General features: G+C 44.5%; 1 protein-coding gene across 2 annotated transcripts in view; it reads left to right on the forward strand.

The window, feature by feature from the left end:
- The first annotated feature begins 17,649 nt into the window (after positions 1-17,649).
- elovl6 (ELOVL fatty acid elongase 6) overlaps positions 17,650-24,892 on the forward strand; it is a 208,445-nt gene continuing 201,202 nt past the window's right edge. Inside the window, exon 1 of one of the 2 annotated variants that reach the window (XM_070871267.1) lies at positions 17,650-17,801. In XM_070871267.1, coding sequence (XP_070727368.1) covers positions 17,719-17,801 — 83 coding nt within the window. In that variant the 5' untranslated portion in view covers positions 17,650-17,718. Of the gene's footprint in view, positions 17,802-18,385; positions 18,440-24,892 lie in introns of those variants that run through there. The other variant, XM_070871278.1, reaches the window with a different exon arrangement.

Genomic DNA, 24,892 nt, shown 5'->3' on the forward strand with positions numbered 1-24,892 from the left:
AATTCCGCCCCTGTGTCTAAAAGACAGTCCACATCCATATCGCGAGGAGGGGGGCCAGGGTGGGCTCTAATCGTTTTTTGCTATCCCAAGTAACTCCTTCTGTTGTTGTATTGTCAGTCGCTTAAATGCTTCTATGAGGTCATTCTCTTATGACAAGCCTGGTTTGTTGGCTGAATTGTATCCCTGGCTGCATCCTCTTCCCCGGCCGCGACCTTGCTGTTTTGCCCTGCACGTCTTGGCCCAGTGACCTTCTTTCCCACAATAATGACATTTTCCAGGTAATAACTGTTTATCGGAATCCTGGGATTTCCATCCCATAGCCTGTACAGTTCGGACTTTAGCTCCCATATCCCGATCTAATTGGTTACATCGATCCACCAATGCTGCAAAGGTAGTCTGGTAACACTACCTTAAGCATTTTGGACAGTTCTGGCTTTAGACCTGCCACGAAAGCTGCTTTCAGGGGTCCAAACACTTGTTCATCCATTTCCTCATTCGTATTATTCATACCCGAATGTTCTAGCCACATGCATCTAAACCGCTCGTCATACTCCAGGACCTCCTCTGTTCCTTTCTGTTGGCAGGCTACAATTTTTCCCCAGTCTGTCTTAGCTGGACTGAAGGCTTGCAGCCAGTGTTTAATCGCCTCCCACCCTGCGTTTAATTCTTGCTCATCCTGCCCCAAAGCTTTTTCTACCTTGTCGTGCAATTTTCTTCCTTGTGTATTTGGCACCATTATGGTCAAAATTTGCACTCCGTCCCAGGGATGAAGTTGGTATATATTTCTTAAGCGGTCCAATTGGTCCCACGTTTTCACTCCCCCTTTCTTTGGATTGGGCAATTCCTTGGACCATTTATCAATTTTCTCTGGGTCTGCCGGATCATGAAATAAGTATTCTGCATACACCCTTTTCCTCGTTTTTTTGGTTCCACCCTCATCCACAGTCTCTTCTGATTTGACTACAACTCGTCTTTTTTTAAACGGGGCAAAGCGCACCCCTAATTCTTCATCCTCCGACCCTGTATCGTCAGAGGATTCAGAATTCGTATCTATTCCTCGGTCATGTCTTCGGGTTTGCGCTTTTAATTTATCCAAACATGGGTACCCTGGGAATTGACCGATACATTTTCCATTTCCTATTACTGTTTCTTGACCTAATGATTTTTTCCATTCTTTAATTTCACCTTTAAGATCTTTAACTTCCGCTTCCGACATTTCAAGTTCAAATCTTTTCTGTCGCAGCTGTGCACAAACAGCTTGCAATTGGTCCTTTGTACTGGCCAGTTCTCTATCATGTTGGGAATGCATTATAATTTCATTCCGCTTTCGGATCTGTCCCATAACGGCTAGGAATCATCTAGTTCGCTCTTTATTTTTCATACGGGTCGTTTTTCTCCAGACCCTTTTAATCTCGTCCAAGGACCATTGTCCTTTGGAGGTTCTGTACTTTTGTTCGATCTTAATACATGTTTTAGATAAGTTGAATTGTTGCTCTATGTATTCTTTCAACTGTTGGAGGATTTCATCTATCGAAACCTCAGGTGGTGCCTGCCCAGCTTTTACAGTTGTAGGCAATTCTTTGCTCTTATCTCCTGCTGCCATAATACTGATTTCTTTACTGGGGTCTCGAGTCATAGGCTTTCTAGCCGATCAGTGGGTCGGTGATTAATTAACTAACACACCGCTGAAGTTAGACGTCTATAGGACCTCTAGCTGACTACCAACCGGAGGGTTCGCAAACCGGAGGCTTTCGGAATCGCGTAGAAGGAGAGGCGAATTTAGACTTTTGACCGAGGACTTTTATAAAGAGGAGTCCTTACCTCAGTATGTAGGTCCGATGTCCAAAATTAAGTTTCTTCCCTCAGCGATCGTGTTCGTGACGCCAAAATTGTTAGATCTCTTAATGTAATGTAGTTTTAATGTAATTTTAATGTAGTTTTAATGTAATTTTATTCTGGCAGCAACAACAATCTCTTGGCTTTAAGCCAGGCCTTTGTCCTTCTGAGACCACATTGCCAAAATGGCTGTACTTATACCTGGTTCAATTTACAGAAAAGAACTTGCCTTCTTTGACCTTATTGGCTCAATTGATAGTCTGTTAACCTTTTAATTGGTTCGCTATCCAAGGTCCTAAAATGTCAAGTTGGTCTGTGGTCTGTGTTTTTTCAAAACTGCAGCCGGGCTGCAGAGCTTGAATTCTCTACCATAAACTCTCGGAATTCGTTGCTTGTGAAACATGGGCCATTATCACTAACCAGGATGTCCGGCAAGCCATTCGTTGCAAAGATCGCACATAGGCTTTCCACAGTGGTGAATGACGTGCATGAATTCAGAAGATGCACTCGATCCATTTCGAGTACGAATCTACCACAATAAGGAACATCTTTCCCACGAACGGGCTCGCGTAGTCAACATGAATGCGTGACCATGGCCTGGTGGGCCAGGGCCACGGGCTGAGCGGGGCCTCCCTGGGGGCATTACCCAGCTGGGCACACGTCGTGCACCTGCGAACACAGTGTTCCAGGTCTGAATCAAGTCCAGGCCACCAAACGTGTGACCGGGCAATGGCCTTCATCAGCACAATGCCTGGGTGCTCGCTGTGGAGTTCCCTGATGAATGCCTCCCTGCATTTCTGGGGAATAACTACCCGGCTGCCCCATAGTAGGCAGTTGGCTTGGATGGAGAGCTCATCCATCCGTCTGTGGAATGGTCTGGCCTCCTCAGGGCATGCTCCGCGTGCGGGCACCCAATCCCCAGTCAGGACACATTTCTTAATCAGGGATAGGAGGGGATCTCTGTTAGTCCAGATTTTGATCTGGCGGGCTGTGATGGGGAGCCTGCGCTGTCAAAGGCATCGACAGCCATGACCATCTCAGCGCTTTTCTCCACTGCTCCCTCAGTGGTGGCCAGTGGAAGCCTGCTGAGTGCTTCAGCGCAATTTTCAGTGCCGGGCCGGTGCCAGATGGAGTAGTCATAAGCAGCCAGCATGAGAGCCCATCGCTATATGTGAGCTGATGCGTTGTCATTGATAGCCTTGCTGTCTGACAAAAGGGATGCTAATGGCTTGTGGTCCGTCTCTAATTCAAACTTCCTACCAAAGAGGTACTGATGCATTTTTGTTACACCATAGACACATGCAAGCGCTTTCTTCTCGACCATCCCTTGAGAGAGCGACCTGGAGGCATAAGCCACAGGTTGTAGTTGACCTTCAGCATTGCCCTGCTGCAACACGCACCCAACCCCATAGGATGATCCATCACATGTCAGAACCAATTTTTTTCAGGGGTCTTACAGGGTCAACAACTTGTTTGAACAAAGTAGGTTTCGCGCCCGATTAAAAGCCCATTCCTGACAGTCCCCCCAAAAGCAATCGCAACCCTTACGCAGGAGCACGTGTAGCGGCTCCAACAATGTGCTCAAGTTCGGCAGAAAGTTCCCGAAATAGTTCAACGGTCCCAGGAATGAACGCAACTCCGATGTGTTGCAGGGCTTGGGTGCTCGTCGAATCGCCTCTGTTTTGGATTCGGTGGGCTGAATCCCATCTGCATCAACCCTCCTGCCCAGAAACTCAACCTCAACCTAAGGCCTTCTTGAGTCGCAGGCCTACCCAGTCCAGTAGCACCTCCTCCAGGTTGTGGAGGTGTTCCTCGGTTTCTTGACCCGTGATGAGGATGTCGTCCTGGAATACGATCGTTCCAGGAATGGATTTAAGCAGGCTTTCCATGTTTCTTTGAAAAATAGCGGCCACTGATCAAATGCCAAACGAACAGTCCCTTGTGCGTGGTGATGGTGGTCAGTTGTTTAGATTCGTCGGCCAGTTCCTGGGTCATATAGGCTGAAGTGAGGTCCAACTTGGTGAACAGCTTGCCGCCTGCCAGCGTGCGAAGAGGTCCTCTGCTCTCGGGAGTGGGTATTGATCTTGTAGGGACACCCGATTGATGGTGGCCTTGTAGTCGCCACAGATCCTGATAGAGCCATCCGCTTTTAGGATGGGAACGATGGGGCTCGCCCAGTCGCTGAATTCACAGGCGAGGTGATACCCTCTCTCAACAGTCGGTCCAATTCGCTCTCGATCTTTTCCCGCATCACATACAGCACCGCTCTGACTTTGTGGTGCACTGGCCTGGCGTCCGGGGTGATGTGTATCACTACTTTAGTGCCTTTGAAAGTTCCGACGCCAGGTTGGAATAGTGAATCGAATTGTTGTAGGACTTGTGAGCACGAACGTCGCTCCACAGATGTCACTGCATGAACATCCCCCCATTTCCAGTTCATCTCGGCTAACCAGCTCCTCCCCAACAGTGCGGGACCATTACCCGGGACAATCCTGAGCAGCAGCCGATTCATTAACCCATTGTGTGTGACAGCCAACATTGTGCTGCCTAGCACCAGAATGATTTCTTTAGTGTAAGTCCGTAATTGTGTCTCAATATGTGCTAATTTGGGTCTACTGGCTTTAAGTGGCCATAGCTTCTCAAATTGCTGAATGCCCATGAGTGATTGGCTGGCCCCCCGTGTCCAGCTCCATGCGTACTGGGATACCGTTTAATAAAACCCTCATCATCATTGGTGGCGTTTTGGCGCATGAACTGTGAGTATTCACCACATGAACCCGCTGAACCTCACCGTCCATCGATTTGCCCCAAAAGTCAACCTGCCTCAAAGAACCCTCTTCTGGTCCATCAGACTCATATATTAGTCTGGTTGCAGACTTCCTGCACATTCAAGCTAAGTGGCCACTGAGATTGCAGTTCCTGCAGACAAACTGTTGAAATCTGCAAGATCTAGCTGAATGTTTTCCCCACACCTCCACCTTGAGTTAAAGTTTCCATTGTTGGGAACAAAGGGACTATGGCCAGGCATTCCACTCTGACTGTCCCTTTGACTGCTCTTAGGTACCTTATTAGTGGGTGTCAATGGCCCCATCCTGGGCCGCATTATCCACTGTGATGGCGTGAATGTCCGTTCAGCCTGCCATTGTCTCTGTTGAATTCCTACTCTGGGGTCTATTGCTGCCTGGGGAGTGTTGGACTGCCCCTGCCTGCCTGCGGGGCTCTGAATCACATGATGATGTTGACTCTCTGATCCATCGCCGTGTTAGAGGCAGACTTGCGCGCGTATATTATTTTCATCTCTTCCTCCCCGCCATGAAAGTTTGAGCTATCAATGCCGCCGCTTCCAAGGTCAAATCTTTGGTCTCAATTAATTTGCATAAAATTCCCGCATGACCAATGCCCTCGATAAAGAAGTCCCTTAGCATCTCCCCCCTGCAGGCGTCTGTGAACTTACAGAGGCTGCCAAACGCCGGAGGTCCGCTACTCGCCGGTTTGAGGTGCTCCCCGATCAATTTGCTAAGTTCTTCAAAGGTTTTGTCCGCCGGCTTTTCGGGTGCTAGTAAGTCCTTCATGAGTGCGTAAGTCTTTGGTCCGTAGCTGATCAAAAGGTGAGCCCTTCGCTTGTCAGCCGCTGCATCCCCCAGCCATTCTTTCGTAATGAAGCTTTGCTGAAGCCTCTTGACAAAATCGTCCCAGTCTTCCCCAACACAGTACCGTTCCTCTGTGCTACCGGTGGCCATTCTCGTGGGTCGTGAATTCCCATTTCTCGTCGCCAATGTAAAGTCCTTACTCTACAGTATGAAACCACATGAGGCACATTCTGGAGACAAGGTCACTCTGTGATCTTAACTCTTTATTCACAGGACTCCAAAGACGATGACTCTGCGTGGGACCTCCCTTTTTATACCTGTGTGATCAGGTAAGGAGTGTCTCCCACAAGTTCACCCCTTGTGGTCAAGGCATTCATCTCGGTTGAGTGTATACAGGAATACAGTGGTGTTACATTGTGGTTACATACATGACAGCCGGTCCACCTCAGGAGAGAGAGGAAGAGGAGGACGAGGAGTTGGATGCTGACCTCGGGGCAGACAATCGGGCTGATGCTGAAATCATGCCTCTGCTCCTCTTTAGACCACAGGAAATGGCCTGTGGTGGCTACATAGCTGTAAGACTCTTACATCAGCAGCTCATAAATGAGCGCTTTGCTTGAAATAACGTTGGTGGTATTTACAAAGCTACAAGACTGCTGTGTCTGTAGTTCATAAATGAATGGTGTGTATTATCTTGGTGAAAGTTAAAATTTAAGTTGATTCAAGTGACGTTGAATTATCCTCTTTCATGTTAAGGAATCACCAGTGTTTAACGGTGCAGCTATCTGAAACAATGCGCCACAAGGTTATGTGAAATAAAAAACATTTAATGAGAACATTTGTAAAAAATCATAATTATAACTGTAAAAAACACCCCACCCCACCCCACAACAAATTTATAACATTTATATCATTCATTACATTTTTCCCATTTCCAACAAAACTTCATAAACATAGAACATAAATGAAAAAAACAAGGTACCCCCCACCCCACTTCACCCAAACCTCCCAACAAAATAGCAAAAACAACATAAAAATACTGTGACCAATACAACTCCTGCGGCCATGCACCTCACTTTCATTCCCCACCCCCCACCGCTTCCCCTCCTGACTCCAAGCCGCCTTGCCGAACTGCTCCTCAGGGGCTGCTTCATTGGGGGGGGATGACGGCAGAACTGCTGGTTGGCCAGATACTGAAGAGGACGGTCCTGAGGAGGGAACATCCTCTGAGCCAGAAGCAAGATCTTCCTCCTGGCTCGCATGTGTCATTGTCAATGGGGGTGCGGCACCTTGGGGTGCAATGCCGTGCTCCAGGAACACTGGTAGCCCTCTGGCATCAGTGTTCCTGGCTATCAGCTCCAGGGCACCCGCCATCTATGGCACATACTCGGTCATGGTGTTGGACATGCTGGCCAGCTGTATGGATATACCCCCCATTGTCTGTAGGATCTGCTGATTGTGTCGAACCTCCGCGGGGTCCGCGCCACCATAGAGACACTTGGGGTGCCCTGCGGCAAGGTGCTTGGGCCCGGTGGAGGAGGACATGGCTGCAGGAGCACTAGATGTCATCTGGGTTTTATAGATGAAGGAGCTTGTCGATGCAGGCTCCTCAAAGTCGGCACTTTATCAGTGGACACGGGTGAGATTCGGGACTCTTCAGCACCAGACTGACAATCCGCCGGACCTCCAGCTTCTTGGCTCGGTGGTGTTGCATGGGGCTGCACTGCTGGCTGAGCTCCAAAACATAAATGAGGTTATTAGAGCAGAATGGGGAGCTAGGGTCACAAGGTGATTCAAACGCTACACACAGCATATGCACGACAAAAGCACTACCGCTATTAAAATCATCACAGACATCACATTTCATGACCATGACCAAATTCTGCATTACAATGATTTTCATTACACCATCATTATTTAGATCACACTTTTATCAATCATCTATCATATATTATTGTTCGGATATGAGTGGGTGTGGCATCTATTGACTTTACATCATGCAATGAAGAATATTTATTCACGTGCATCACATCAGGTTCTGCTGCTGCTTGTGTGGCCGACCGGGGGTGGCTCCCCACTGGTGCCAGCACACACTCCTCGATGTCTGTCAGCTGATGACTGGTGGCCCCCAACCCGTGCACCGCTGCTCGGCCCTATTCTTTGAACGCTTCTTCTGCAAAAGGTAACAACAGCACGACTTGGTATGAGATCATTGCTAGTACTGTCAAAGAGACTGATAAAACACATAACCGTGATTATAATGATAATTATCATTATTAACCTAAACACGTACACTGTAAATGCAGGCTTTGAGTCATATATTCCCGGTATAAGTGCAAGACATCACATCTGACTTTAATCACTCATTACACTTACAACTCAAATTATATAAATATATAACCTCCATATTGATTGGACAAATCGAATTGGTCAGGGTAGCCTTGAGGAGGAGTTCATAGAGTGCATAAGGGATGGGTTCCTTGAGCAGTATGTAACGGAACCAACCAGGGGGCAGGCTATCTTGATCTGGTCCTGTGTAATAAGACAGGATTAATAAACAATCTGCTAGTAAAGGATTCCCTTGGAATGAGTAATCATAGCATGAGTGAATTTCAAATTCAGATGGAGGGGAGAAAGTTGGATCTCTAACCAGCGTACAAAGCTTAAATAAAGGAGACTATGAAGGTATGAGGACGGAGTTGGCTAAAGTGCACTGGGAAAGTAGATTAAAGTGTAGGTCGGTTGATGAACAGTGGTGTACATTTAAGGAGATATTTCACAGCTCTCAATAAAAATATATTCCAGTGAGGAGGAAAGGGTGTAAGAGAAAAGATAGCCATCCGTGGCTAACAAAAGAAATAAAGGATGGTATCCAATTAAAAACAAGGGCATACAAAGTGGCCAAAACTAGTGGGAGGACAGAAGACTGGGAAACTTTTAAAAGCCAGCAAAGAATGACTAAAAAAATGATTAAGAAAGGGAAGATAGACTATGAAAGTAAACTAGCACAAATTATAAAAACAGACAGCAAGAGTTTCTATAGCTATATAAAAAGGAAAAGAGTGGCTAAAGTAAATGTTGGTCCCTTAGAGGACGAGACCGGGGAATTAGTAATGGAGAACATGGAGATGGCAGAAACTCTGAACAAATATTTTGTATCAGTCTTTACGGTAGAGGACACTAACAATATTCCAACAGTGGATAGTCAAGGGGCTGTAGGGGGGGGAGGAACTTAACACAATCACAATCACTAAGGAGGTGGTACTCAGTATGATAATGGGACTAAAGGAAGATAAATCCCCTGGACCTGATGGCTTGCATCCTAGAGTCTTAAGAGAAGTAGTGGCAGGGATTGTGGATGCATTGGTTGTAATTTACCAAAATTCCCTGGATTCTGGGGAGGTCCCAGCAGATTGGAAAACTGCAAAAATAATGCCCTATTTAAAAAAGGAGGCAGACAAAAAGCAGGAAACTATAGACCAGTTAGCCTAACATCTGTGGTTGGGAAAATATTGGAGTCCATTATTAAAGGAGCAGGAGCAGGACATTTGGAAAAGCAAAAGTCAGTCAGGCAGAGTCAGCATGGATTTATGAAGGGGAAGTCATGTTTGACAAATTTGCTGGAATTCTTTGAGGATGTAACGAACAGGGTGGATAAAGAGGAACCAGTAGATGTGGTGTATTTGGACTTCCAAAAGGCATTTGACAAGGTGCCACATAAAAGGTTACTGCACAAGATAAAAGTTCATGGGGTTGGGGGTAATATATTAGCATGGATAGAGGATTGGCTAACTAACAGAAAACAGAGAGTCGGGATAAATGGTTCTTTCTCTGATTGGCAATCAGTAACTAGTGGAGTGCTGGAAAGCCAACTATGTACAATCTAAGAATCAACTTCTAAGAAGGGACTGAGTATAATGTAGCCAAGTGTGCTGACGATATAAAGATGGGAGGAAAAGTGTGAGGAGGACACAAAGAATCTGCAAAAGGACATAGACAGGCTAAGTGAGTGGGCAAAAATTTGGCAGATGGAGTATAATGTTGGAAAGTGTGAGGTCATGCACTTTGGCAGAAAAAAATCAAAGAGCAAGTTATTATTTAAATGGAGAAAGATTGCAAAGTGCTGCAGTACAACGGGACCTGGGGGTACTTGTGCATGAAACACAAAAGGATAGTATGCAGGTACAGCAAGTGATCAGGAAGGCCAATGGAATCTTGGCCTTTATTACAAAGGGGATGGCGTATAAAAGTAGGGAAATCTTGCTGTAGCTATACAGGGTATTGGTGAGGCCACACCTGGAATACTGCGTGCAGTTTTGGTTTCCATATTTATGAAAGGATATACTTACTTTGGAGGCAATTCAGAGAAGGTTCACTAGGTTGATTCCGGAGATGAGAGGGTTGACATGAGGAAAGGTTGAGTAGGTTGGACCTCTACTTATTGGAATTCAGAAGAATGAGAAGTGATCTTATCAAAACGTACAAAATTATGAGGGGGACTTGACAAAGTGGCTGCAGAGAAGATGTTTCCACTGATGAGGAAGAGTAGAACTAGAGGGCATGATCTTAGAATAAGGGGCCGCCCATTTAAAACTGAGATGAGGAGAAATTTCTTCTCTCAGAGGGTTGTAAATCTGTGGAATTTGCTGCCTCAGAGAGCTGTGGAAACTGGGACATTGAATAAATTTAAGACAGACATAGACAGTTTCTTAAACGATAAGGGGACAAGGGGTTATGGGGAGTGGGCAAGGACGTGGAGCTGAGTCCATGATCAGATCAGCCATGATCTTATTGAATGGCGGAGCAGGCTCGAGGGGCCGTATGGCCTACTCCTGCTCCTATTTCTTATGTTCTTTTGTTCTTTGTAAGTAAATGTAAATAAATGTAATACTTACTCTGGCGGAACTTGTGGCACTGGTTGCCCTCACGTACCTCATTCGTCGCTGACGAAACCACCTCGGTCGGCTATGTCGGCCCATATCTTCTGGTAAATCTTTGGGGTGGGCTTTCCACGCCCACCCTGGGTCAATTGATCTCAATGTGACTCCACCTCCTGCAGGAGGGAAGCATTTGACTCATCGGAGAATCTCCGAGCTCGATTTCGTCCTCCCACCTAGGTTCTCTCCCACCTCACTGTTCTCGCCAGCATCCTCAGTCTCCACAGCGTGCTGGGTCTCCTCCTCCATGCCTTTCATTTTAATTATATTTTTTTTGCCAAAATTTCCGTGCAAACAACGTTATTGTGCTCTGAATTATTTTTACTGCTGCTAAATCTCTTTCCTATCTCCTACAACAGCCAACCAACCAGACAACACATCCACACACGCTTTCAGTTCCTCTCTGCTCCCTCTGTCTCTCTCCTCTTCTGCGCACGTATTGATGACCCTAAACCTCCTCAAAATGCGGGAAACAGCCGTTGCCATGGCGTTGCTATGGATGGCGATATTTTGTGGCAGAAGGTCAAAAAATTTACCGCTAATGCCAATTTAACATCGCTCTCGGTAACACCCATTTTATAAAGTGGAAAGTGGGGTTTTGAAAATGGGCGATAATCCGGCGATCTCAAAACCCATAATAAACACCAACGCTGGAAATAACGCCCATTTTTGGACGATCTGCACAATAATGGAAAGTCTAGCCCAAAGTATTATTTAATGATGATGGCTTAGGAAGTGTCGATGTACAGAGGGATCTGGGTATCCTTGTACACCAGTCATTGAAAGCAAACATGCAGGTGCAGCAAGCAGTTAGGAAGGCAAATGGTATGTTGGCCTTCATTGCAAGAGGATTTGAGTACTGGAGCAAGGATGTCTTACTACAGTTATACAGGGCCTTGGTGAGACCGCACCTGGAGTATTGTGTGCAGTTTTGGTCTCCTTACCTAAAAAAGTATATACTTGCCATAGAGGGAGTGCAGCGAAGGTTCACCAGACTGATTTCTGGGATGGTAGGACTGTCGTATGAGGAGACATTGGGTCGACTAGGCCTGTATTCACTAGAGTTTAGAAGAATGAGAGGGGATCTCATTGAAACAAATAAAATTCTGACGGGGTTGGATAGACTGGATGCGGGGAGGATGTTTCCCCTGGCTGGGAAGTCTAGAACAAGGGGTCACAGTCTCAGGATACGGGGTAGGAAATTTAGGACAAAGATGAGGAGAAATTTTTTCACTTAGAGGGTGGTGAACTTGTAGAATTCTCTACCACAAAAGGCTGTGGAGGCCAAGTCACTGAATATATTTAAGAGGGAGACAGATAGATTTCTAGACAAAAATGACATCAAGGGGTATGGGGGAAAAGCGGAAATATGGTGTTGAGATAGAGGATCAGCCATGATCGTATTGAATGGCGGTGCACACTCGAAGGGCTGATTGGCCTACTACTGCTCCTATTTTCTATGTTTCTATGTTTCTATGTAAGAGGTGATCATCGAGCCCATCAATGTCACTTCAAACACTGCGTGCAAAGGCTGTGGAACAATGGGACACCTCCAGCAAATGTGCAGACGAGCTGCAAACCCTGCAAACCACCACATTGCAGAGGAAGACTGAGCCATGGCGGATCAAACTGAACTAGAGACTCGAACCGGGGAGGCCGAAGTGTACGGGGTACACACCTTCACCACGAAATGTCTACCGATCATGTTAAAAGTTGAGCTGAACGGAATTCCAGTATCCATGGAATTGGACACAGGTGCGAGTCAGTCTATCTTGAGCAAAAAGGCCTTCGAGAGGCTGTGGTGCAACAAGGCACAAAGGCCCAAGCTGAGCCCTATTCATACCAAGCTGAGAACTTACACTAAAGAGCTGATGACTGTAATTGGCAGAGCAGCAGTAAAAGTCTTCTATGATGGAGCGGTGCACGAACTACCATTATGGTTTGTACCAGGAGATGGCCCACACTGTTCAGCAGAAGCTGGCTGGGAAAAATCCGCTGGAACTGGGACGACATCCGAGCGCTTTTGTCCGTTGACGATGCCTCATGTGCCCAGGTTATGAGCAAGTTCTTGTCATTGTTTGAGCCAGGCATTGGAAATTTCTCTGGGTCGAAGGTGCAGATCCACATGGTTACCGGTACACGACCCATCCACCACAAGGCACGTGCGATGCCATACATGTGCGAGAGAAAGTGGAGATCGAGTTAGACAGGCTGCAATGAGAGGGCATCATCACGCCGGTTGAGTTCAACGAGCAGGCCAGTCCGATTGTTCCGGTTCTCAAGGGTGATGGCACAGTCAGAATTTGTGGGGACTATAAAGTAACGATTAACCGTTTTTTGCTGCAGGACCAGAATCTGTTACCCAAGGCAGACGGCCTATTTGCGACGCTGGCAGGAGGGAAGACGTCCACCAAGTTAGACCTGACCTCAGCCTACAAGATGCAGGAGCTGGCGGAATCTTCAAAAGGCCTCACCTGCATCAACACTCACAAAGGTCTGTTCATCTACAATAGATGCCCGTTTGGGATTCGATCGGCCGCGGCTATTTTTCAAAGGAACATGGAAAGTCTGCTAAAATCGGTTCCGCGCACCGTGGTTTTCCAGGACGACATATTGATCACAGGTTGGGACACCATCGAACACTTGCAGAATTTGGAAGAGGTTTTAAGTCAGCTAGATCGTGTCGGACTCAGGTTGAAATGCTCGAAGTGTGTTTTCCTGGCGCCAGAGGTCGACTTCTTAAGGAGAAGAATCGCAGCAGATGGCATCAGACCCACCGACGCCAAGACGGAGGCCATCAAGATCGCGCCGATACCACAGAACGTGTTGAAGCTGCAGTCGTCCTGGGACTCCTCAATTATATTGGTCATTTCCTACCTGGGTTAACCACCTTGCTAGAACCTCTACACATGTTGCTACGCAAGGGAGATGTCTGGGTATGGGGGAAATCACAAGAGACTGCTTTTGAGAAAGCCAGAAATCTGTTATGTTCCAACAAACTACTTGTTCTGTATAACCCATGTAAACGTTTAGTGCTAGCTTGCGATGCGTCTTCGTAGCATAGTGGTTAAGTTACGGGACTAACAATCCAGAGGCCTGGACTAATAATCCAGAGACTTGAGTCCAAATCCCAACACGATAACTGTGGAAATTATATTTAGTTAGTTAAATAAATCTGGTCAGTAATGGTGATTATGAAACTGATTGTCATAAAAACCCATCTGGTTCACTATCGTCCTTGAGAGAAGGAAAGCTGCTGTCCTTATATGTGACTCCAGACCCACTGCAATGTGGTTGAGTCAACTGCCCTCTGAAATGGCCTAGCAAGCCACTCAGTTGTAACAAACCGTTACAAGAAACAATAATAAGAATAAAATCGGATGGATACCGGCATCGACCTCGGCACCGGCTTCAGACACAACAACAGCACACCCGGCCCAGTTGACCCTGTAAATTTCTACTTACTAACCTCTGGGGACTTGCCTGAAAACTGGGAGAGCTGTCCCACAAACTCATCAAGCAACAGCCTGACATACTCACAGAATCATACCTTTCAGCCAATGTCCCAGACAATCATCTCCCTGCAGTGACAGTACAGTGCAGAACAATTACTCTCTGCTTTTATCTGGTTGCATTAATTTTTTGTATGTGCAATCCACAAAGTTAAGATTGATCTCCTGAACACTGCTGCGAGCTAAAACCTGGGAGAAAGAAAATTGTGCGTTTTTTTCATTTTCTTTGAACAATTTTGTTTATTAGTTATAAAAATATCAGAGATTGGGATAAAAGGCTGTTTAATTGACAGTCAAGAATCAGCCAATCGGGTAATGGTGAATCTGCTCACTTTCCAATTGCCTGGGTAAGGTTGTGCACCGTGAGGATGGACATGTCAGGCGACCAATGGCAGGAGTGTGGGGGCAGGGTGCTCATGTAACAAAACCTACAGGGAAACGGCCAACCAGAGTAGGCAGCCCTATTGTCTTTCAGATGAGACATTAAATTGAGACCTCTCAGATGGGCGTAAAAGATCGGCAGGATCTTGGCCCAGATTTTACAGGGCCTATAACGGCATACATACGCTGTCGTAAATGCCCCGCAAGTTCCGGGTTTCCGTATGCAATGTGAATGCATGAAAACCTGGAACTTGAGATCTGTCAAGGTTCGCCTTGACAAAACGTCTGAATCCGTTGAAAATTCACTTTGAATACCCACCAAACTTTTACACCTGGTAAAAGCAGGCATAATGCCTTCTTTTACCAGTGTAAGGTTAATATAAATGTTACAATACTTTTTTGGAAATGATTTAACATTCACTTTCATTTAAAATTAATTTAGGCTAGTTTTGTCTCGTTTAAAAATGTTTACATTTTTTTAATTACAATTTTATTTTGAATGTTTAACTAAAGGTTATTTAATTAATCTTGAACCTGTGATTATTTAATTTTATTAAAGTGTTGTGAAATTGTGGTTTTTAGGTGATTTCTATTATGTTTATGGGGATTCCGTATGTAAATAGAATCACCATAAGCATCATAGGAATCCCTCTTTGTCATTGGTTGGCTTGGTCCACGTGATCCCAGTGATGTTTGTGAACCGCATGCACCCCAGGAGTCCACACGCAGGCGTATGCCACAAGAATCCGAAGCTCTGGAGCCATAAGGTAAGTATATAGTTTTCTTGCTGTTTGGATGCAAGCCTCCGACCGCATTTTACAGACCACTATTTCTAGGAACAGCAGGGGAGTTCTATCTGGTCAATATTTATCCTTCAACCAAAATCTAAAAGTAAGTTATCTGGTCATTATCACATTGCTGATCGTGGGATCTTGCTGTGCAAACATTTGACCTGTTTCTTATGTTATGACAAAGCTAGGTGGGAATGTAAGTTGTGAGGAGGATGCAAAGAGGCTTCAAGGGGATCTAGACAGACTAAGTGAGTGGGCAAGAACATGGCAAATGGAGTATAATGTGGAGAAATGTGAAGTTATGCACTTTGGTAGGAAAATAGAAAAGCAGAGTATTTTCTAAATGGTGTGAGATTGGGAAATGTTGGTGTTCAGAGGAACCTGGGTGTCCTTGTTCACGAATCACTGAATGTTAATATGCAAGTACAGCAAGTAATTAACAAAGCAAATATCATGTTGGTCTATATTACATGGGGATTTGAGTATAAGAGTAAAGACGTCTTACTGCAATTATATAGGGCCCTGGTGAGACCACACCAGGAGTATTGTGTACAGTTTTGGTCTACTTTCCTTAGGAAGGATGTACTTGCCATCGAGGGAGTGCAACAAAGGTTCTCAAGACTGATTCCTGGAATGGGAGGATTGTCCTTTGAAGAGAGGTTGAGTAGACTAGAAGGAAAGAAAGACTTGCATTTATATAGTGCTTTTCATGACCACCGGACGTCTCAAAGTGCTTTACAGCCAATGAAATATTTTTTGTAGTGTAGTCACTATTGCAATGTGGGAAATGCAGCAGCCAATTTGTGCACAGCAGGCTCCAACAAACAGCAATCTGATAGTGACCAGATAATCTGTTTTTGTTATGTTTATTGAGGAATAAATATTGGTCAGGACACTGCTGATAACTCCTCAGCTCTTCTTCGAAATAGTGCCGCGGGATCTTTTACGTCCACTTGAAAGAGCAGACAGGGCCTCGGTTTAACATCACATTTGAAAGATGGCACCTCTGACAATGCAGCACTTCCTCAGCACTGCACTGGAGTGTCAGCCTAGATTTTTGTGCTCAAATCCTGGAGTGGGACTTGAACCCACAATCTTCTGACTCATAGGCGAGGGTGCTAGCTACTAAGCCACAGCTGACAGACGAGGCCTATATTCTCTAGAAGAGAATTCTCTAGCAGAGCAGGTCTCCAGTCGTCCTGGTTAACCCTTGCCACTGGATAAAGGCCTAGCTCTGTCAAGCCTGTGTGGTGGCTGATGTGCAACTGTCACCACACGTTAAGAAAAGCCACGCACAGGCATCTTCCGTCCCTGGGATTCAGGACTGGAATATCGGGTCCTTCATTGAAACATCTGCAAACTCATCCCTTTTGGTGTGGAAGCAAGTCATCCTCGTTCGAGGGACCGCCTATGATGATGATGATATTCTCTAGAGTTTAGAAAAATGAGAGTTGATCTCATTGAAACATACAAAATTCTTAGAGGGCTTAACAGGGTAGATGCAGGGAAGATGTTTCCCCTGACCGGGGTGTCTAGAACCAGGAGTCACAGTCTCAGAATAAGGGGTTGGACATTTAGGACTGAGATGAGGAGAAATTTCTTCACTCAGAGGGTGGTGAATCTTTGGAATTCTCTACCCCAGAGGGCTGTGGAGGCTCAGTCATTGAGTATATTCAAGAGAGAGATCGATAGAGTTTTGGATATTAAGGAAATCAAAGGATATGGTGATAGTGCAGGAAAGTGTAGTTGAGGTAGAAGATCAGCCACGATCTTACTGAATGGCGGAGCAGACTTGCGGGGCCGAATGGCCTACTCCTGCTCCTATTTCTTATGTTCTTATATCAGAAGTGACTACACTTCAAAAGTACTTCAATGGCCGTAAAGCACCTTGGGATGTCCTGAGGTTGTGAAAAGTGCTATATAAATGCAAATCTTTCTTTGATTCAGAGATATCTAAGCATTCTGATTGGTATTGCTTGGTGTCAGGCGCAAAATAAATTTTAATCAGAAATAAAATTGTTCTATGCAGCATAATGCATTTCATCAGCACCTTAATATCAATTTTATAAATACTCACTCAACTATCTTAAATCTAATCCGAACACTAATAACACATTCAAAAGTTTGATAATATTACTTTTACTTAAAAAAAAATTTTGAAAATGAAAACGAACTTTTGAAAAAGAAACGAAATCCAGCTGTTTGTAGGGAGAAATGAAGAGGTGTGGCTGAAGGAGTTGTGGCGCCAGGATTGCACAGAGGTCGACAAACTTGGCAGGCGCTAGGACCGCGCGGAGGCCGGGCTGTACTGACTGTGGCGCCAGGACTGCGCGGAGGCAACCTGAAACTGCAGGCGCTAGGATCGCGCGGAGGCCGGGCTGTACTGACTGTGGCGCCAGGTCTGCGCGGAGGCCGACTGAGGCAGCAGGCGCTAGGACCGCGCGGAGGCCGGGCTGTACTGACTGTGGCGCCAGGTCTGCGCGGAGGCCGACTGAGGCAGCAGGCGCTAGGACCGCGCGAGGAGGAAGTGAAGAAGCAGCGAGCGAGCGCGCGCGCGCGCTGCACAATCCATCCGTCAATCAGAGCGGCGCGTGCACAGGGCGGGAGCGGGAGGCGGAGGACAACTTCCTCACAAGCAGCACTTGTTAGAAACAGTATTCAACCTGGCAGCATGTCAGTGCTGGCGCTACAGGAATATGAATTCGAGAGACAGTTCAACGAGAGAGAAGCCATTCAATGGATGCAGGAAAACTGGTGAGCGATGTTTTATCTACAAGACTTGCTGCAGAAAAGATGTCTTTGCATTTTTCCTCCGCCCCACTGTGGTATTTCGCGATCATACGCCAGATTTGTTTTTAATGTATCTTTCACGTTTTAAAAAGGGTTCAGATACTGCTACTGTAATCCTCCCTCTGTCTCCCCCTTTCCCTTGTATTGCGAGGGGTCTACCTATTGCCGGAGGGGACCAAGCACTTGGGTTGGCTACTTCATCGTCTGCCTTTCACCAATTATTTTCCGGCTTTCTGAACCTCTTCCCATCCTTTCATGCAGAGCCAGAGGCAGTTGTATCCACCGACAGAGCATCATATCGGCTACATTGTGGTGGATAATAAAGATCAGGTCTTGGGGATGTAAATCTTAAAACCAGCCTTCTTTCGACTATGTTTTGATTAGTCCAAATCTGATGGGACCCATCTTATTTCACTGCAAATTTCAACAAAATCCTTGAGCAGACATTGAAACACGTGCAGACAGCCAGGCGCGAACCGCCCCCTACCTGCTGAAGCAGGCAGTCACGTCAGATCCATTTTATGCAAGAACGGTGCAAAAATGAATCAAAGGCACGACTTTATAAAGCAATGAAGTGATCGACACTTAAACGTTTATAATAGGTAAGCGTCCCTAATAGAAATATTGACTTTCCATGTCTTACTAATTGTCAGACCAGTATTTGTATCCAAAGTGCGTTTGTCTGTGGAGGGATGCAAACATACTCATTGAAATATCAAACCCACTGGTGTTGGGCTTGTATCTATGTTCTTCACTTCTGTGCCCAATGTGAACAGCCCATTTATGCTTTTATCCGTGATAATCTATTTTATGATTGCAGTTTATATGAACTACATTCCCAGTCCCACAGAAAGGTTGCCCTGGCTAAGGTAGCAAAAATTACTATGACGTAACACTGCTTGACGAGTTGCCAAAGTGTTGGAAGAGTTGTACATAACCTTTGTCTATGAATTTTATATTCATAGTTGCATTACGGTCTATTTCAACTCAAGCTGGTGTTGGGCAATAGTCTAGTATAATGGATTATGTCTAGGTACAAATCTGACCCGAGTGGCAAAATCTACTTTCCTTTAAGCAAAATTGTTTCCAGAGCATTGTGACATTCTATGCCTGTTGCTAAAACTTATGAGAGCATACATGTGTTTCCCTTCATATAAACCTATGCACATACAGTATAATAAAAGTGGAGTGTATGCCTTCAGAAGCAGAGCCCTTCCACATCTCATTTTAATTCTGGATGTATGGTTAGTCCACACAGACTTTAAAAGGGGCACTCTCCTCAATTCGCTAGGTGGGGGTGGGGTGGAAATGTTTGGGAAAAGTTTTTCTATTTATAAACTAAACACTCAGGCATAAAATGCATTGAAGCATCATTGTGCGATGTTATGATTTGAAAATTATGTAAAATGGCTCTTGCACCCTCTCTGAACAAAATGGGTTGCTAAGCACTTTTTCACAAAATACTTAAGTATTAAGAATTTTCATATGTGGTCATTCATCAACCTGTGCATGTTTATCTTTTGCATCATGCAGTGTCATCTATCGCTAGCGTAAACAAGTAAAATTGGAGTTTGAAGCAAGAAGCCAATTTTGTCTGAATTTTGGTTTGCAAACAGAATAAAAACATGTTTCGTTGTGTAACAACCTCCAACCACTATGTTTGGGAAAATACTTGACCCTAGTATATATAAGAAGGTGTTGCTAACAATGTAGGGGAGGGTTGGAATGATTTTCATATGAAGTGATGTAGGATAGAACTTGGCATGTATTAGGGGAGGTTTGGAAGATGCTGTCATCTGACGTGACTAAGATCAGCTGTTTTTTAAAAATCTTCCTCTTGTTTATGAGAGTAGACATTATTTCTGCTGTGGTACAAGTTCTTACAGAGCGTTAAAAAAATAATGGTTCTGTCCCAAACCAAACACAGGCTGGTAAAATAAATGAAGATGTTACCCAACATTTTTGCAATCTCATGACCAGGATGCAGACCCAGACAGTGACCTTAGGATCTCTTCCTACTCAGTTTGCTTTATAGCCTGATGCGAACCTGTAATAACTTGGTTACTGCAATGATTATAACTGTTGCTAAGCTGTTACTCTTGTGTGTAAGCCATGATCGTTGCATATGATTATAATGTTCTCATGAATGATAAAGATGGATAATTTCATCATGTATTGGTTTTAGATTGTGTGAGTGGTTTCTGTTGTATTCCAGCACTCCCCTACCATACACTATATTCGTTCCTGCACTCGTCACATTCACTGATTACAAACCTGTTGTTCATGTGCTGTGCCTGAAACTATAGCTGCAGTGAATTCCAGGAGATCTTCTGTTCATGAGAAACACCTTAGTTTCTCACTTAAGGTGGAGGGGTGTTTTTGAATTTTGAGTCATTCATCCTTGGTGAAGAACATTGCCAGGGCTCTGTTTGTGGAAGTAGGCTTTCTGTCTTTCAGCAGAAATAAAATCCTGCAGTTTTAAGATTTAAAAAAAAATCTGTAACCGAGAGTGTTCTTGTGAAATTAGCAACCTTGGAACTAAGCATGTCGTTCTGCTCGCTGATCTACATTAACTCTCTATCCACCAAATCTTTGAATTTAAAATTTTTATCCTTGTGTTCACATCCCTCCATGGCCACAGTCCTCCCTATCTCTAACTTCCTTTTAGTCTTGCAACCCTTCAAGGCCTCTTGTGTTCCTCCAGCTCTGGGCCTTTCAGCATCCCTGATTTCCTTCACCCCACCATTGGTGGCTGTGCCTTCAACTATCCAGGCACCAAGCACTGGAATTCCCTTCCTAAACCTCTCTGGCTCTTTCCTCCTTTTAAGATGCTCCTTAAAATCTACCTCTTTGACCAAGCTTTGAGTTAACCTGTTTCAATGTCGTCTCCTTTGGCTTGGTGTCAATTTTCGTCTAGTTACACACCTGTGAAGCACCTTGGGACGCTTTACTATGTTAAAGGTGCTCTCTCTTAAATGTAAGTTGTAATTGAAGTGGACTTTATTATTACTGTAGTTTTCTGTTTCATGTACAGGAGAAACACCTGATAGGGTGTAAAGAATACTTCATCTTTTGTGGTTACCCGTAGTTTAGAATATATGTGAAGGTATACAACATTTAAACTATTCGTATATTTGAACTAATTGATGCTGGTGTGTGACGAGAGGGATAGCTGCAGCAGTCGTTTTAAAAGAACAGCTGTGGCATAAGTCATTCAATTTTGAAAAATGTATATGAAAGTCTAAAACATCCTCTTATGAAATTAATGAGGGGGGTGGGGGAGACATAATCTAAAAGTTGGAACAGTAATTGTTTCGAGAGTTAACTAGTAGTTGGTGACATAGCCTGAGAGACTGACATTATTTATATTAAATTAATATTTTAATGAAAGCATTCATGTGGGCATTTTTAGCAAGGCTTTTCACAGTGAACGATGACTAATATATAAAGGATTGACTGAAACAAAAATAAATGCAGCCACTTATTAGAGGGGAGAGATTCTACATGAAAGCAAAGTTCTTGGTTATTTTGTTTTGCAATCCTTTCATTTTATAGCTCTCGTTCACAGCCATGTGCGATGAGCACTTAGTGTTACCCTGTTTAACTCAGATCGACTGACCAATACTGATCATCTTATGATGTCTTCTGACAGAAAACTGGCCAATCAAAAAGCAGGAGGCCTGTTCTGACTGCTCCAAGCTCATCTGCATGAGGTTACATCACAGGAGGCTCGTCTGATTCCGACAGTTGAATGTCATTTAGATGTGTTCATAAAAGTTTCTGCAGATGGTCTCCCCACTGTTTTATTTGCCTCCAGCTTAACTGTTTCAGTACTGAATGGACTGAGAAGCATCTATTTAAACTAATTTCTGACAGACTAGCATTATATAAATGTATGTATTTGTATAAATGTAAGTAGTAAAACTACAATGTCATCTGGAAAATTCTAATCATAGTTTTAGTTGTTTTCCTTTATGGTAGAAAAATAGAACCATGAGGGATAACTTTACAAGTGATCATAATATAGGGGAGTTGACTATGGGAATGTGAACTCATAAAACTATCCGTAAATGTCACTATCCAAACAGCACACTTTGTGGTAGATGCAAAACAATCTTACATTTTGAGTGCTTCTGAAGTGCAACCTGAAAAGTTCTTGGACCAAACAGCAGTTAAATTCTGAGTAACATTGGGCTATTTTACTGGTAACAATTAGACTGGCCTTGCAGATACACTAGCAGCTCTCCCAAGGCATTGCCCAGCGCCAGAGGATACACTGGGATGGTGGGGGTGGGTTAATTTAGCACTGCCGTCCTGGCTGAAAATCAGCTGCTCAGCCATTGTAAATTGGGGAGGAGAACCTCGCATGTCCCATTGATGCCCAGTGTCGGATTGGTGCAATTTTCAGACAGGTTTGTAAAGGGGTGAGCAATATGCGGCTACTTAAATATGTAATTCGGGGTTCTACGCTGGTTACAATTTTCAGGTACAAATAGGTGGAATGGGTGCCATACACAATCCGGCCAGTCGTATCTGTTGTTGAGCATCCTAACCAGTGGTCCTTAAACAGACTGTTGGATTTGGCTCAGAAAAACGACCCAGGAAGCTCTTTTGTTTGTGGGCCCAGGAGGAGACCGTTCAAGGCACTGTTTTCCCGCCTGATCTGTCAGCCGGCTCAGTATGGGAACTGGCCAATTTCCCACCCTCCTAGAACCGGTGAGTTGCAGCAGGGTGCCTGCAGTTCGGTATGGGCAGAGGAAACCCTTCAAGGACACACTCAAAGCCTCCTTGAACAAGTGCAACATCCCCATCGACACCTGGCCCAAGACTGCTCAAAGTGGAGGGGAAGCATCCGGGAAGGCACTGAACACCTTGAGTCTCTTCGCTGGCAGTAAGCGGAGGCCAGGTGCAAACAGTGGAAGGAGCGCACGATAACCCAAGCACCCCACCCACCCATCCCTTCAACCAATGTCCCTTCAACCATTGTCTGCCTCACCTGTGACAGAGTCTATAGGTCCCATATCGGACTCATCAGTCACCTGAGAACTCGTATTAGTGTGGAAGCAAGTCATCCTCGACTCCGAGAGACTGCCTAAGAAGGTGATGTTAATGAGGCTTGGTCCTCACTACCATGAATGGGTGGGCAGAAAGGCTACTCTGCTGACTTTGCGCTCATTTTTGGTGCTTTACTGTTCATTAACAATGTGGTGTTACCAATAAAGTTATGGAAAGTGTTGTAGGTGATGGGGTCTAAGTTGGAAGGATGTGTGCACTATGTGCAAGATTTTTACTATATTGGGTATTCCGTTTTAAATTCTAGCATGTGTCCAATACATCCCAGGTTTGAAAAAGAAAACCAGATATTGACTGGAGCTAAATGTTAGTTATAATTGCCCTCTGACCACTTGGGTTTCTTACTTGAGCAGTGCTCTTAAAGGAACAGCTCAACATCACAACCATGCTCAGGACCTCCATTACATGTAAGCAGAATCACGGGTTTGTTTTCTGGTAAAGGTTTTAAAGTAGCTAATGAACATTGCAATATTAATTTTTTGGTGAGCGTATACTACTGCAAGTGGGGGCATTGGAAGCGTCGTGCTGAAGAAGTTCTGAAATATGCAGCAATCCTGGTCAGTTTCACCGCCATAGCAGGTAAATGTTTGTAAGCAGCAATCACGGGTGTTCCAGAGGCCATGGGGGTAACTGAAGGTGATGGGGCTGCCTGAAAGGACTTAATGACAGGTATGCAAACAGCTGCTTGACCTTCCGAAATAGTCAGCACTTAATATGGTTTAAGCGGCACACCTGATGATTGCCGATATACATGTTTTTCCAGGATAAATGTAAGTGATGGGAACTGTATATAAATTCAAGTCTTTTTTTTTAATTGGCCATATTGGTAATGTATACTGCCATCTCTCTGGAAGGCACTATATTAAAAATAAAATGAATTGACCAAACTTACCCATCTGATGTTGCCTGTCTCCCTCCAGGTCAGCTGGAGTGACAAATCATGATAGGTTGACTTAGTAGTCCCAAGTGTCGACTAGAAGTGTCTTAAAATTAGCGATGATCAGGATTATAGACTGTTGCAGACTACTCAGTTCTCGCCTGTTTCAAAATACTGGCATTGGTATGGTACCAGAAGTGTTAAATGAATATAAATTATTAATTATTTTGGCCCTGAAATAACAACATGAGATACTAGTGTATACATGCTTGGGGTATTCATGTGCAATTCCCCCCTCTGCTGTTTTATCAGAGGCATTTTATAAATGGGTTCATGCCTCCCCCAAGTAGCAGAAAGATGGATTTCAGATGAATGTGTTGAATGTTTATATCATGGTTTGATTTCAGGGTCATTTTAAATTATATATACTGACTTGTCAACTGATTATCATGTAGTAAAGTTGCAGTGATTGTATCACACACTCTTTTTAATCCTTCAGTGTGGATATCATTGCACCTCAATTGCATGCAGTATTGTGGCTGGTGGTGTCCATCATGATACTGGTTACCAATTACAAATGAATCCAAAACTAAATTAGCTGCCACCGCAAACACTACAGTAAATACTTTAATTATTTTTCTGTTGTTTACTTCCCTTTTCTAAAAGAGGTTAATTCTTTCAAGAGTTATGGACCCATACATACCTTCCCCAAGTGGTCTTTGTTATGTATGGAGAAAGAGTCAGACTGAACACTGTGAGCTCAAAGTAAAGTGTGACCTTAGTCTTTTATTGCAGGTCTCCAAAGTGCCTCTCCAACCTGTGAAGCCTCCTTAAATACCCATGCTCCCAAGGGATTGTGGGATCCCTTGGGACTCCAGGGGATGAGCCCTCTGGTGGCTGTACAGAGTAAATACAAGTTTACATATATAACAGTCTTCATGTGTGAGCTTGGATCATGGGTGTTGGGAGACTGTTCTGTTGTTTGAGTGAATTATGTCCTCACCTGTGCTCTCAAAGAATTGCTAGATTGTATTGAGCAAAATTTCTGACGGAGAAAGAGGTGTAAGAAGACAGTAACAGGGAAACATGAGCATAGACAAACTGA

The sequence above is a fragment of the Pristiophorus japonicus genome, chromosome 2, assembly GCF_044704955.1.
Source record: "Pristiophorus japonicus isolate sPriJap1 chromosome 2, sPriJap1.hap1, whole genome shotgun sequence".
NCBI classification, from domain to species: domain Eukaryota; kingdom Metazoa; phylum Chordata; class Chondrichthyes; family Pristiophoridae; genus Pristiophorus; species Pristiophorus japonicus.